The sequence below is a fragment of the Lipotes vexillifer genome, unplaced genomic scaffold (genome assembly GCF_000442215.2).
Source record: "Lipotes vexillifer unplaced genomic scaffold, Lipotes_vexillifer_v1.1 scaffold1549, whole genome shotgun sequence".
Classification (NCBI taxonomy): domain Eukaryota; kingdom Metazoa; phylum Chordata; class Mammalia; order Artiodactyla; family Lipotidae; genus Lipotes; species Lipotes vexillifer.
Genome location: NW_006771034.1, coordinates 1229536 through 1245519, shown reverse-complemented (window position 1 = coordinate 1245519; position 15984 = coordinate 1229536). Strand labels below are relative to the sequence as shown.

The 15984-nt window shown below is 46.3% G+C and overlaps 1 protein-coding gene across 1 annotated transcript in view; it reads left to right on the top strand.

The window, feature by feature from the left end:
- The window catches only part of CLIC6 (CLIC family member 6), a 52649-nt gene that overhangs the window by 27517 nt on the left and 9148 nt on the right, over positions 1-15984 (top strand). The window contains exon 3 of the mRNA XM_007446492.1: positions 15833-15942. Coding sequence (XP_007446554.1) covers positions 15833-15942 — 110 coding nt within the window. The remainder of the gene's footprint in view (positions 1-15832; positions 15943-15984) is intronic.

Sequence of the window (15984 nt, the reverse complement as noted above, 5' to 3'; positions counted from 1 at the left end):
CACTAACGGCAATATTTCAATCTTTTTTAATAGCTGAATAATATTCCTTTGTGTGTGTGTGTGTGTGTATGTATGTATGTGTGTGTGTATATATACACACACATATACATATACCACATTTTCTTTATCCATTCATCTGTTGATGGACACTTAGTTTCCATATCTTGGCTACTGTAAATAGTGCTGCAATGAACACGGGGGTGCATGTATCTTTTTGAGTTAGTGTTTTCATTTTCTTTGGATAAATACCCAGGAATGGAATTGCTGAATCAAATGGTAGCTCTATTTTTAACTTTTTGGGGAACTTCTATACTGTTTTCTACAGTGGCTGCACCAATTTACATTCCCACCAACAGTGCGTGAGGGTTCCCTTCTCTCCACACCCTCTGTGACACTTGTTATTTTTTGTCTTCTTGATAATAGCTATTCTAAAACAGGTGTGAGGTGATATCTCATTGTGGTTTTGATTTGCATGTCCCTGATGATCAGTGATGTTGAGCATCTTTTCATGTGCCTGTTGGCCATCTGCATGTCTTTGGAAAAATGTCTGTTCAGATCCTCTGCTCATTTTAAAATCAGATTGTTTGAGGTTTGTTTGCTGTTGAGTTGTACAAGTTCTTTATATATTTTGGATATTAGCCCCTTATTGGATATATGATTTGAAAATATTTTCTGCCATTCAGTAAATTGCCTTTTCATTTTGGTGATGGTTTCCTTCGCTGTGCAGAAGCCTTTTAGTTTGATGTGGTCCCACTTGTTTATTTTTTCTTTTGTTGCCTTTTCTTTTGGTGTCAAATACAAAAAATTGTCACCAAGACTGATGTCAAGGAGCTTTCTGCGTATGTTTTATTCTAGGAGTTTTGTGGTTTCAGGTCTTGCATTCAAGTCTTTAATCCATTTTGAATGAATTTTTGTGTATGATGTAACACAGTGCTCCGTTTCATTCTTTTGTATGTTGCTGTCCAGTTTTCTTAACACCATTTATTCAAGAGACTGTCCTTTCCCCATTGTATATTCTTGCGTCCTCTGTTGTAAGTTAATTGACTATACATGCGTGGGTTTATTTCTGGGCTCTCAATTCTGTTTCCACTAATCTATGTGTCTGGTTTTATGCCAATACCATATTATTTTGATTACCATAGATTTGTAATGTAGCTTGAAATCAGGAAGCGTGAGCTTCCAGCTTTGGCCTTCGTTCTCAAGATTGCTTTGGTTATTAAAGGTCTTTGGGATTTAATTTTATATTCTGAATACCTTTCATAGCTATAGTCACCAGCTGTAGTAGTTAATATGGCTTCTTAAAAGTGCCTTGAACTTTTTGGAATGAGATCTGACAAGCATACCTTTACAAAAGGAACTTTAACGACTTTGCCCCTTCATCAGACACCTGTAGGAAGGCGTAGAAAGTGTTGCCAAAACGGACCCTTTCATGCTGTGTATGAGGAAATGGACAAACAGTGCCAGCTTGTGGGAAGGTTAGAGGTTTCTGGGATTGATGTCCTCCCCTGGGTTGGCCCTGGGGAAGACAAGAGTAACCAGCACCATTTCTTAACAGACAGTGACCTTTTTTCTAGACAGTTCTCTGAGATTCAGGCTTTTGTGGAAGGATGATGTGGGCATTTTTAGATAGGTGGATTCTCCCAACACTCACATATCATACCATACAGGTGACCCCCGCCTTCTACCTGGAAAGTTAATCACAAAGCCTCTGATTTCTGCCATCTTTCAACGTTAAAAGGAAAGCATTCTAAAATCCACAATAAGAATTCCCTCAATAACCTTTAAGATATTTCTGATTAACTGACTGCTTTCAGATTGAACAAAAAATATTAGAAAATTCCCAGTCTCCCCCTTCCCTGACCCAGATCTATACAACTTTCATAAGTTGGCCCTCGAAACCAACATGAGTGTCTTTAAGGCACTAGACTTTCATCTTTGTAAATAGATAGTTTCAGACCTCTGGCCTCCTTAAAACTTACGAACATTACAAAGAAAAATAGAGACGGAGTTTGTTTATTTTTCAGGAAACTACATGTTTCTAAAGAATTTTGCGAAAGAGCTAGAGAATTCTGAACAAACTGAATCTGAACACTTTTAGAGAAAATCAGAATTTCTTTTTCATGGTCTGCTCTGCCCAGCATATGGGATGACCCTACTCTCCCACCCACCATGCTTCCTCTCTCCTCTCCCCATGGCTCCTCAATGAGAGTCCAGAAATAATTTGCAGACCTTCAGTTGTTATTTACCTATCATGAGCAAAGTGTGCTCAAGTCAGCTGCTGTTCTCACAGAGAGTTGCATTAGTAAAGGCATTACCGTTTGGGTCCCAACTGTGTTTGGTACCCGGTTATTGCAGTGCCAAGGACAGGAAGACAATGCCCTCTTTGGGTGGTTTTCCTGTGGGGTCTCAAGGGGGTCATGGGTATGGAGACCAAGGCACTCTAGTCTTTCCAGGACTTTCCTGGTTTTAAAACTGACAATCCTGGGTAGCAGGAAACCTGAGTCCCAGGCAAACTGGGAAGGTTTAGCCTCCTACCGGGCCTAAAAACTTATTTGTGACATTTTCCACCAGACCCTAATGAGAAATGGGCGTGTTTAAAGGGAAGGTGAGAAGTCGGAAAGTGCATCTCAAGACCACTAGGAGGCGCTAATAACCTCTTGAAGACCTTGCACACCTGACGCCAGAGTCCTTTTGAGAAGGCAGCTTCTAAAAACCATAGTAAGGAACCGAGATTAAAAAGAGCAAAATGTCACGGTGGATCCCTCATCTTGAGAGGATGATCTGTAACTGTGCCTTGTTAGATTTTTGGCCAGATGTATCCTCAGATCGGTTTTACCAAATTAAAAAATTGGGGGGACTATACAGCCTGCTGAGTCAAGTAGTCAAGCCCCCTGTGTTAGGGGCTTGTCCGCCAGACTCTGGCCCCATAGGTGACGTGGAGGAATGAGCAGTCCTCCCCATAATTCAGATCGAAAAGGCTGTTGTAATTCACAAGCCCACACAGAGGAGCTGTGGTCTTGGCTTGGCTATTGGTGGGCTCAGTACAGAGCTTGTTCAGATGACAGCATTGCAAATCCCTGGCAAATGAGGAGGGGCTCATGCGGGAAGTTTCTAGAAATAGGCTAAGTGCTGCCTACTTCAGGGTTCATCCTTCTGTGTGACTGATGTGTGGTTGATCCACTGAATCGTCTTAGGAAAAGGTTTAGGATTCCCATATGGAATCATTAGCTATATTAGTTTTCTATTGCTGCTGTAACAAATTACCACACACTTGGTAGCTTAAACCAACTCAGATTTATTATTTGACAGTTCCATTGGTCAGAAGTTTGACACAGGTCTCACTGGGCTAAAACTAAGGCACCAGTGGTCCTCCATTTCTTTCTGGAGGCTCCAGGGGAGATCCACGTCGTTGCCTTTTCCGGCTTCTACAGGGCACCTGCATTCCTTGGCTTGGGGCCCCCTTTTCTCCATCTTCAAAGCCAGCAGCATTCATCTCTCTGACCATCGTTCTCTAGTCAAATCTTCTCTGACCACAGCTGGGAAAGGTTCTCACTTTTGAGGATGCCTGTGACCAGACTGGGCCCACCTGACAACCCAGGGTAGCCTCCCTATCTCAAATCCGTAACCTCCGTCACATTTGCAAAGTCACTTTTTGCCATTAAGGTAACATATTCACAGGTTCTGAGTATTAGGATGTGGGCCTCTGAGGGGCCATTATTCTGCCTACTGCACTGGCAAATAGACTTTGAACTTGTCCTTTCACATTCTGTCATTGTCACCCCAGGCCACGGCTAGAATGAGTTGAGGTCAAGCATAGACCTACTTGGAAAGTTAATTGGTGGTTGTTTTCCTGGCTGCTTCTGAGATTGCCCACCGGTCCTTAACCAGTGCCTTCTCGGACTCTGAAACTAGAAGGGCAGGTCCTAAAAGTCCTTTTTCTACAGCAGGCAGTGGTCTTGCTTTGTGCCCAACACTCTGCTGTTTTTACTGAAAGCTGTTTATGGCCAAGATTAGGCATTTGGTTCTACCTGCCTTAAAAATCCCAGACCCAAACTCTTTTGGTCACATGACAAGGAACAGGCTACATGGGCTGTGATGGACTGGATTAGAGTGGTTTGGACAGGATCTTTCAAGGAGTACCTTGACGCTGCCTGCCCTGCTGGAAGGAGAAGTGGGCTGTCTGCACAGCTTTGCTGGACTCCCCAGTTCTCTCAGGGGGATGCCGGCCCTGCATGGCTGTGTGTGTCCGGGAAGGGGGTGCTCTGTTGTTAACCTGGCGGGAAGACTGTTTTCCTCTAAGTGTGGGGCTAGGGATGCAAGACAAGCTCACCGTCGTCTTGACTCCTAGCACGGGTTTCCTAGGGAGGGATCAGAATATGTAGCACCCAGCCAGAGGCTCCCTCCATGCCCCCAGCCCACTTGGCTACCAAAGTTGTCCCCCAGGACTGTGAAATGTCCCAAGCACTGTTTGTCCTTTGCACTTTTCACTTGCTTCTGCTGTGTGTTTTATTATCATGGATTCCTGCAAGTCGCCTCCAAGTCACCTTACTGAAAGGAAGTGGGGTAAAACAAACAAGCAGACTACCCAGCCAGTGCCCTTTGTGCTGAGGAGGGGCCCTGCTGGAGCTGGAGCCTCTCCATTTGGACATGGGCCAGGGTCCAGAGTGGGATGAAGAGGACAGCCTCTAGATGACTCCTGGGCTCAAATCCGACGGTGAGACCTTCTCACCTGCATAATGAGATAGTAATGGTGCCTACATCTAATAGGGTTGCTCTCAGGATTCACTGAGTTAATAAAAGCAGAGTGTTTAGAACTATGGCTTGCAAAGAGCAAAGGCTATGTAAGTGCTAGTTGCTATCATCATCATCATTTCATAAAATAGCCATTTTGTTTCTAATGACATTTGTAAGTGACAGATCTGAAATCTGTGAACTTCTTAAGGCCTTAGGTGAACTATTTTGAGAAGATGAATCTACTTATGTGTCTTCTTTTTTAGAATGAGAGGTGGGAGCTGAATTCCAAGCTGATACTTACTAATCACACTGATCTTTCCAGCCCCAAGTTCCCCAGAGGAGGTGTACACTCAAGTCTGCCAGGGTTTCTCCCAGCCGATGACCTAGGGGATACCTGGAAGGTTTTCCTATTTGACTGGGACAGAAGTTCTTGCTGTTCTTTTTGACCTGAAGGGTAACATGGAGGATCAAACAGAAATCTTGGCCTTTGTTGAGATCAAGTTAAGAATTTAAGGATGAGCAGGTCATGGTTTCTGGCCCACTAGTGTGGTGCCCTTTGGTCTGGAGTGTCTGTCACACCCAGAGACGGGCTATTCTGGGGTGGGTTTGCCACCTGAATTGCACCACCAATTTGTAAAAGTTTTTCATTATTTTATTTCTTAGATATCAGTGATACTCTGCCCTCTTCCCTCTCTTTGTGCACCTCATGGTTATGATTGTTACTCTTAAGAAAGCACTATGCAAATATACGTATATCCGCATTACAGTTTTTTAAAATCTCAGCTCTTTATTGACGATACTCAAATAAGGTAGGTAATCTGATAAGGAAAAAAAAAAACAGAGACAAACCCCAAATCAAGCAAGAATACCAAAAAGAATTCAAGGTTTGCGTCCTCTAACTTAAGAGGAAGGGGAAGGCACTTAGTCGGTCTTTCCTCTTGCTGGTGTCCAGTCTCTCAGGGCCCCCTCAGTTTTCTGAACCAAGCGCCACTAGAGGGAAACAGGAAGTTGACACATATTAATACGTGAAAGTGTGGAAAGGTGAGTCTCAGCCTCCCCATGTGGATGTGTTCTGATTTCATTTCAGTTTGCTTATTTTCTTTCTTGCCTAGAGCTTCAGAGGCTGAACCTAACAGTGTAGAATAGATCTTGACTGAAATACTAAATGATTCTTCCAGCGGCTATGGTTTAACATGGGCTGGTACTCAGCATCCAGAGTATCCACAAGGGAGGACAGTTTCTTTATTTATCTGTTAATTTAATTTAAATTAGTTTTTATTTTTATTGATTTTTAAAATGTTTAATTGAGGTATCCTTGAATACGTTATATTAGCTTTAGGTATACAGCATAAAGATTCAATATTTGTGTATATTTTGAAATGATCACCCCAAGAAAGTGTAGCTAACATCCCTCACCACACATAGTTACAACATTTTCTTCTTTCTTGTGGTGAGAACCTTTAAGATCTACTCTCTTAGCAACTTTCAAGTATAAAATAACACTTTTATTAACTATAGTCACCATGCTGTACCTTACATCCCCAGGACTTATTTATTTTACAAATGGAAGTTTATACCTTTTGACCCCCTTCACCCATTTCACCTCCCCCTGCCCCGCTGGCAACCACCAGTCTGTTCTCTGTAACTCTGAGCTTTGTTATGTTTTAGATTCCACATATAAGTGAGATCATATGGTATTTGTCTTTTTCTGTCCTCAAATACCCTCAGAGTCTATCCATCTTGTCACTAATGGCAGGATTTCAATTTTTTAATAGCTTAATTATATTCCATTGTGTATATATACACCACATTTTCATTATCCATTCATTCATCAGTAGACACTTGGTTGTTTCCATATCTTGGCTATTATTGATAATGTGCAATGAACATGCGGGTGTATATATCTTTTCGAGTTAGTGTTTTGGGGTCTGTCACACCCAGAGCTGGGCAATTCTGGGATACAGTTGCTACCTGAACTGTACCACTGATTTTAACCGCTTCTCTTTCCTGAAGGTGGCCTGACAGCCGGGAGGGGAAATGCCATTCCTGTATTAGCTGGCTCTGCGCAATTTGGGGAGCTTGCCAGGCTTGTCATAAATTCCCGCCTCCTTTCCTCACCCCAGAAGGCCTCAGCCTCTGTTCATCTGTTCTCCCTCCCGGGGAGCTGAGAGTCCCAACTCCTCAGCATTCAAGAGATCAACTACCCAATCTGATCAATTGGTTACGTTCATCTGTGCTGTTGGTCTTCTGATGAAGGAGGAACAAAGCCCCACTTCTAGCTTACTAGGAGGTCATTAATAATGTTTTTGACCCTCACAAAAAATAAAGCTGTCACCTGGGTGGACAGTAGGGTGACCAGCCGTCCCACCTTGCCTGAGACTTACTGGGGGGGATGAGGGATTTCCGACTTTAAAAATCACAGTTGCAGGCAAACTGGGTCACCCAGCGACTGTCCTTTCGGGTGGGTGAAGAAAGCAGCCCCAGGACAGGCAGGCTGGGGAGGGGATGGGGCCGATAAGGCTGGGCTTGCTGATAGCATCCTCGTGGGTGAGGCGTGGTTTCTCTGTGTTTAAAGGAACTCCCCGTGACAAGGAGCTTCTTAGAACTTTTGAGAACAGTGACCGTCGGCTCCACAAGGTGAGTTTTCCTGGAGTGACTTCCGTGGGCCTGACTGTGCTCCGTGACGCTGCCAGGGGAGCTGGAGGAAAATGTATGTGTCATGGGCACCGCTGGGGAAAAGACAGTTCATCACCGGCTCTACAGAGGCTGATGCGATCCTCCCTGAAGGGATGGAAACAACAGAACATAATTAGGAAACAGTTTGGTACTAAACCAGGCAGAGCCAACTGTATTGTCAGTGAACTTCAGAAAAAGCAAAAAGAAATGCCGACCAGAGAGTCATAGAAAAGGATACAGAGCTGGAAAAAGTCACTGACCTGACCTGAGCAGGAGTGAGGTGGTAGCAGGTGGATAAGGGGGATTTCAGGAAGGTGACGTGGGATATGTAAGGACAGCATTTAAGGGGAGTAACTAACTGGCTTGACTGGCCGGCATCTATTAGATGGTGGAGGGGGGGGAGGGGGGAAGGCAGAGGAGGGAAGGAGGGAGTCAGAAAGGAAGGGAAGGGGGAGGCAGGTAGCAGGAGGGAGGAAGGAGGGAGGGTGTAACAGAATGCTTCCGCATGTCAGGCATCGTTCTGTGTGTTTTCTGCTTAACGTCTAATTCATTCTCACCCAACATGGAGGGGCAGGTAAAATTAACGTTATGCTGTAAATGAGCAAAGAGCTGTGCTGGAAAGTTAGGTACTCTGCCCTGGCCACACTGCTTGATAGCAATGTAGTTGGAATTTGCACTTGAGCAGCATTCCAGCAGAATGAGCTAAGGACAGTGGCATCTGGGTTAACCTTATCCAGGATACGGGGAAAGATAGGAGGGGCTCGGAAGCCCAGACAGAGAGAGGCGGCAGGAGGCTGCTGCAGGAATCTGGGTGGGAGGCTCGGAGACCCTGGCAAGAAGGATTTCAAAGGAGGAAGGCTGTGCTGGGGTCTGAGTGAAGTTCAGGAAAAGGGTGAGAGATCTGGTTTTCATCGTGAGGACCTGGAAAGAAGCTGGGACCATTAACTGGATCCAGTTTACAAGAACTTGAGTGATCTTTGTTCACCTAATCCCGTTTGGGTTTTGGGGCAGGTTATTTATTAGTCTCTCTGTGCCTCAGTGTTCTCATCTGTAAAATGGAAGTTGAAATAGGACATCTTACAGGAGTTTGAGAGGATTGAATCTGATCACGTCCATAAATAGTTTGGAAGGATACTTGAAATCAGAGTTGGTCTTCAAGAGGTGTTAGTTTTTAAAAATCACCTTCAAAATTGCTGATTTGGGAGGACATTTTCTTCAAAAGCATTCTTATTGGACAAGGAAGAGATGGGATGGCTTGTTTCTCCCCCAGTTAGTTAGCATAGCCTTTCTCCACGTGAATCTGCAATTCCAGCGTGTTGAACGCCAAGTCCTGATGGAAGAGTTGTTGCTTTCTTCTCTCATTACACGGAACCCACTCTCCCCCAGGTGATCACAGACAAAAGACAGAGGGCTTCGGTGTCATTTCTTGAAAAGTAAGCAGTTTCCCTGGGCTTGTCAACCCTGCCATCGGTCAGGTGCACCCAGTTCTCCTGATGCCCTTTCCTCTGGACTTTTCCCCAAGAGGTCTGTGTAACTCCCAGACACGAATGCCAGGCCAGGGCCCTGCTATTTTGCCTCCTGGCTAAAGATTTGTTTGCTTTTGCAATTAAGAAAAAGACTGCAGTTGTTAATTTTCACTTGGAATAGACATAGGAGGTGTTAGGTTTTGGGGGGGGGGGGAAATCAGTGCTTCTTTAAGGCCTATACGGTTTGGCATGAAAATCACACTAATTGAGCCTTGTTAAAAAGTACCCTAAGTTCCATAATTGTCTGTTCTGGGGCTCTCAGATTTGGAAGAGTAATGATGATGATGGAATAGCTGCCTTTATTGGTTGCCCAGGAGACTCAAGTGTATCGCACAGAGATCTTGCGAGGCATAGGGATTTTTATCCCTATCTTTTAAATGGAGAAACTGAGGCTCAGGGAGAACAAATGAATTGCCCGAGGCCACTCGATTAGTAAGTAGTGGGGCCCAAGTTCACACTGGCTCTCCCTGGCCCCATACCCATTCCCCTGGACCATGTTGTCTCCAAGAGACCTCTTGTTGCTCAAAATGGAAACTTCAATGTGTCTGGCAAATGGAAAGAATTATACGTTTTTTTCAACTTACAGATTATTCAAAATCAGGAAGTCTCTGGGGCTTCCCTGGTGGCGCAGTGGTTAAGGGTCAGCCTGCAGATGCAGGGGACACGGGTTCGTGCCCCGGTCCGGGAAGATCCCACGAGCGGCTGGGCCCGTGAGCCATGGCCGCTGAGCCTGCGCGTCCCGGAGCCTGTGCTCCGCAACGGGAGAGGCCGCAGCAGTGAGAGGCCCGCGTACCGCAAAAAAAAAAAACCAAAAACAAAATCAGGAAGTCTCTGACTGATTTAAATACTGCATTTTAAGTCAAACCGCTAGTCTAGAAGGCTTGGGGGAGACTTTGCTGCCCATGACTTGGGCCCTTTGGGCTCTCTCAACCATCCCCCCTCCCTCTCTCCTCTCCATCTCCATCCCCCTCCCCTCCCCTCCCCTGCCTCCGCCTCTTCCCCTCCCCCTCCTTCCTGCCCACCTTCTTTTTTTTTCCCTCCAGTTGGATGCCACTCTCCTTGGGTGATCTCTTAGTAGTGAGAAGTTGTGAGCTTCTAAAAGGGAAAAATTCATGGACATTGGCCCAGCAAAAAGAGGAGAGAGGCCCAGGGAGGCCCTTTCTGAAGTAGACCAGGCTCCAGGCGCATGGGAGCAACGGGATTCAGGCCCTTGGTCATGGTTGGAGTGTTTACTGTGTGCCAGGAACTCCGCCAGGGCCGGCAGGAGCCACCCGGATGAAGGAAGATGGGTCCCGGACTCCAGACCAGTGTCGAGGGTTAGGGACATCCTGGCTCTCCTGCCTACTTCCACATGGGAGAAAGAAAAGACCCAGGAGGAGTGTCCCCCACCTGTCCCACAGGCCTGGTTGCTGGGTTGGGACAGTTTCCCTGGTCCTGACCTGTTCCATATGGCAGGCGGACATGGTGGGTGCAGGCTGAGGGGTACGTGTGCAGACACTGCACCCACATTTCTCTTTACAAGCACTAGCTACTCCAGTGCCCTGAGCTCATGGTGGTCCCCCTCCCGTCCTCCTGGGGTTGAGTTTAGAGCACACACATTCCGTGAGAGGTGCTCATGCAACCCTGACGTCATCTGTAAAGAGGCGTGTGCATGGGAAGGACAGCATCTGTGGACTGGGAGGGCTGACTGCCCAGCTTGGAGGCCAGATCTTTGTACTTGGCTGTGCTGGGCAGGTTCGATCGCCAGGCCCCAAAGCACGCGAGGCTGTCGTGCTTTCTGCAAAGGACCCAGGAGGAATTCAGGGAAATGTGTAGGTGGGGCTTGGAGGGCGGGAGTCGGCTCCCACCTGGCTGGATGCAGCTGTTTCTCTCTGGCTGTGCTGTGCCTTCAGCCGGACCAGCTGCCAACAGAGGAGCATTCTGGCCGGCCCTTTGGACCACATTGTTCTTCCTGGGGGAGGACTGATTCTGGTGGCTGCCCGTGGCCTCCCACGTCAAACTGTCTTCTGACTCTGGCCTCCTCAGATCAGCTACTGATATTATTCAGCCTCAAGTCCCTCCAGAACGTCGGAAACACACGGCCCATTATTACTCACCAGTTTTCTCTGGGTCCCTGGGATGGAGCAAGCCAAATTAGCTGTTTGCCCCCAGATCCCTCCTGCTTTTCTGCAGGGACAGGAACACTCCCCCGCACACAGGATGGACATCCTACCTCCTTGGTTGAAAGCCAGTTCTCAGAAAGGGGACAATTAGACTATTTCCAATTTATTGCCTCTTCCTTTATCTTCCCTCCACCCCCCAGATTGCTTTTTCATGACATTTACATAGAGTAGGGACAAATGCTTCCTTCTCAGAATGTGTTTACCATTTAGGCCCTCATGGAATTTTCTAGAGAGACGGTAGGGACCAGAAAGAAGGTGGGGAATCAGGTGGTGGGTGCATGACCTGTTCTGGTGGGAAGGTCAGGGAGGGGTGCTAGGGAGCCACCCGGAATATCTTGAGGGGGTCATCACCCCTTGGTCAGGTCTGCCCGGGGGTGGGCGGGTCCCTCAAAGGGAGTGGCTAGTGGGAGTCATTTTAGTGGAAGGTGTGGTGGGTGGTCCCCTTCCATGTAACTACAGACCAGCCCTGGAAAGGTCGTTTGGCGGAAGCCAAAAGCACTGAGAGGAAATTTTAAAAAATGCTCCCCACAGATTCTAAATGGAGTAAGCGTGCAAAGAGTAGGTGGGAGAGGCTCTGACCTGAGGAGGATCTGCTGACCTTTGCAGCGACATTTGGACCTTTACACCTCAGGCTGTGAGGGGGGACCCAGCAGAATTACCAACGTTCTTGAAGGCCGCTGCTGGGCTCAGTGGCGAACGGAATTTCTCAGAACGTGTCAGAGGCACCAATGTTTTTCTTTTGAGAATGACCCTCGTCGTAGGCGCTCAACAAAGTTGCATTTGAAAGGCAGACCTCCAAATCCGCGTTATCCAAGTGCCTTGGTCTGTCTTCACTGGAAACAAAAGACACTCTGATCTCTTAAACTGCCTAATTTGATTTTAATCAGAAATGTATACATACAAAATTTCTCCGTAGGTTGAGAACTCTGCTGAGAAATCTTAGCCCAGAGTGTAATTAGCCTGAGAGAATTATCAGCATCAGAAAATAAAACTGCATATGATAAAACGTCCCGATTATGGCAACGGTGTCGGTTATTCACCCCTAATGTCTGTGTGTTTACCCCATCATCTTGTCTGGTGATGACTGTGACCAGAGCGATACTCTCCCATTGTTGCCCAATAATGGGCAGTGGAGATGGTATATCTTTGCCTTTTGCTGGCACACCACCCACTGAAGCACATTAAAGTAATACAATCAGGCAGCAAGGCGTCCTAGTCACTCCCACCATGTTCCTGTAACCCCCACATGTACAACAGGCTGAGACAGAAAAAAAAATATTTTAGAGAAATTTAAGATGAGGCAACACTGGTTATGTAAATCCTGTTTTATGGGCAGTCGTGGCATCTGGCTAATTCTTCTAAACTGCCTAACAGCCTTCAGTCCAGCAGCTGTGCTGGCTTGGAACAATTCTGTTTGAAGGCCACATGGGGGGAAATGTACAATCACGGCTTTTATCACGATCTTCTGGGCTGTGGGCGCTATGGCCGTGCAGACCGTTGTCCCACCTTCCTGGCACCCATGTTAAGTGCCAGTTGGAGTTCTGGGAAGGAGCCTGTTAAGAAGGCTAAGTTTTGATGGAGTGGATGACACAGGCCATTGCAATATTTTAAAATATGAATTGCTCCTACCCCCTTTTTATTTCTCCTAAAGAAAGAGCGGCCAGGATTCAGGAAAAGGTGAGAGCAATTCCAAGGGAAAACACTGGCTTGAGTTTGAGACCGTGAAAGAGACAGAGTGAGGCAGAGAGACCCGTGCAGAGTAATTATTCTCCAGATGCTGCTGTCCCAGGCACAGGGTTCTTGGTCAAGGCGAGTTTCATGAAGAAGCCCTGTGAAGAATGCCTGGGCTCTGCGGGGAGCTTGCTGCATTCAGAATGAGTTATTACAGGATTTCCAAGGTCAGAAGAACTTATCTCAGACTTTGCTGAGCTTAGTGTAACTACTATAAAAACAAGAGGTTTAAAAGCTGCAGAACAAGTCAGGACTGGCCAAAATATGTGCCTTTGTGTCCCAGCGCTTTCATCCCTCCCTGGCCCCCTTTTTTGGCATGACTCTGCCCAAACCTACAGTGGTTAAGAAGGCACCCTGATTTAGGAGGGATCCCCAGCAGCAAGCCGTTGGGAGTTTTATGTAACTCAGCTCTGCCCTGTTTCTTTTTCCAGGACAGAGCTGAGGAGGAGACGGGGCAGCCTTCCAAACGGCCATAAGGCTATGGGACCAGGCGGCCAGGGGGCCGCCTGCAGGGCAGTTGTTATGACTGACTACTTGGATGCTTGGGTCCTAGCTGTGCACCTCCCCCACCCCTCAAGCTCCAGCAACTTCAGGGTCCAGCTGGGGGAATTCTCAGCCCTTCCCTCTACTAGGGGGGAAGGGAGAGCTGGAGGGGTTGGAGGGGGTGAAGCAAGTACCCAGAGCTTAGGGGTCTCTGAAGTCACTTATTTGAATCTGTTGGTGCCTCTTCAGGTGTATTAAGTTCACCCTTTATCTTTACAATTATGCAGCTGTATTTATCAACTAGGAGGTCTTGCAAGTTTTCTTATCAACAGATCATCCAACTGGGGGGTTTGAACCGTTCTGTCCTATGCATTGATCATAACACTGGGCCAGCCTTCCCTCTTGTCCAAGGTGGGGCTGAGACCACTGACCACAAGCATCACATCACCTTGGGGGAGCTTGTTAAAAATTCAGATCCCTGGACCCCATGCAAGACCCACTGAATCTGACTCTGTATTTTTTAAATTAATAGTTCTGCTTCTTTTCTGTATTAAAATATAACATGCAGTAGAGGAAACAAACCTTGACTAAGACTTAGTCAATTCAGTATACCCACCATGTAGCTACCACACAGCTCAAGCTATAGAATGTTGCCACCACCCAGAAGCCTCCCTCTCATCCTTTCCAGACAATACCTAGCTTCCAAAGGCAACTGCTCTTCTGATCCCCATCACATAGAGAAGTTTGCCTGTGTTTGAACGTCACGTACGTTGAATTATGCAGGACTCTTTTGAGTCTGGTTTCTTTCCCTCCACATTATGTATGTGAGATTCCTCCACATTGTGGCTTGTAGTAATAGCTAATTTTTTCCACTGTGGCATCTTGTCCTACCATATGAATGTACTATCATTTATTTATTCATTCTATTCTTCATGGTGTCTGAGTTGTTTTCAGGTTTTGGTTATTACACTAAAGCTGCTAAGAACATTCATACGAATGCTTTTTGTGCTCCTAAGCACTCATTTCTGTTGGGAATGGAATAGCTGTGTCATAGCATAAATGCATATTTATCTTGGGTAGATCATTGCCAAACAGTTTTCCAGAGTAGTTGTACCAATTTGCACTCTCACCGGCAACGGATGGGAATTCAGTTGCTCTGCATTCCTGTCCGCACTTGATATTGTCCGATCTTTTCACTTTAGCCATTCTGGTAGGTGTGTAGTGGAATCTATTTGTGGTTGTAACGTGCATTGCCCTACTGGCTAGTGACGCTAAGAGTGTTTTCATGTGCTTATTGGCCATTTGGATTTTGTCTTTTGTGAAGAGGCTGATCAAGTCTTTTTAACATTGGGTCTGGGGTCTCTTATACTCTTCTTTTATAGGGACATCTTGTTATTAACAAACTCTCCGGGTGACTTAGGAACCTAATGCCAGAGAACCACCTGTGAAGTTCTCTTTAAGCTGTCCAGTTTTCTTAAGGCATCATTTTCCTTTCTTCAATTCCCAAACCACAGCTCACTTTCTGCCTTGTGTCCTTCTGTTATTCAGGTTATAGATTCACTGCTTTCCTCTCAACTTTCCTTGAACTGCATGTGGCAGAAATGGACTTCTTGGATTAAATATGGCTGTGTTTCTGTCATCGGAGTCTGGCTGAGTCTCCTGGTCTTTCCGGCAGCATTTTGTTATCACTGTAACCTTGCCAGAGACGCATAGGGTGGAAAAAGGTGGGAAGAGAAAGAAGAGTGTGGGAACTCCCCCAGGAGGATGAAGCCCCATGGCTCCCTTCTCTTCTCCAATGCCTGCCTTTCTCCTCTACCAGGAGCCCAAGGAAGGAAGATGTCTGTTTAGTAATTTTCTGTGCCTGTGTCTCAGGGATGTGTGTGTGGATGTGACCTGCTTAGGTCATCAGGGAGGCACTGTTTCCTATCCTTCCACCCTCAGTGTCAACTGTGCAACAATCTACCATCCAAGTACAAATGCTCCCCAACGGATGAGGGGACCTAAAAATTTTTACAGTGTCTGGGGGTCTAAGAACTCATATAATCCAGCCTTCATTCTAGAGGTGAAAATAGTAGAGAATACTGGGGATGGTGTCTCCGTGGGAGAACCTGCTGGTCTGTTTTTACACATGATCATCCTGGAAAGAGAGGTGTGTTTCTTCTAAAGAGGATCGAGAGATGGAGGGACGGAAAGAGCATGTTTTTCTTTTTTGCCTTTAGTAGCAAAGGCGGTTCCCTCTTGCCATTCTTTCCCTCTGTGTACTGCTATTCAGAGGCCCAGCGTGGCAGGAAGTGGTGAGGTGTGGGACGGAGAACAGAAAATGCTCGGCGAGTGCATGTGTGGCCTCCCTTCCCCTCCCCAGCTCCCACTTGGAGGCTGGTGGAGGGGGCCTCAGAAGGCTATTTACAGTATCATCACCATTAACGAAAATTCATCATGATTTAGTGTGCATGCATAGCAGAGTCTGGCATTTATAATTGTGAGACTGGCTCTGATAAGGGTTTCTTTTTCCATTTGTAGGCTGGTTGTGATGGTGAGAGTATTGGAAATTGCCCATTTTCTCAGCGTATCTTTATGATTCTCTGGCTAAAGGGCGTTATATTTAATGTGACAACGGTGGACTTGAAAAGGTACAACAGGGTTTCTGCAGTATTGAAATAACTGTACCTAAT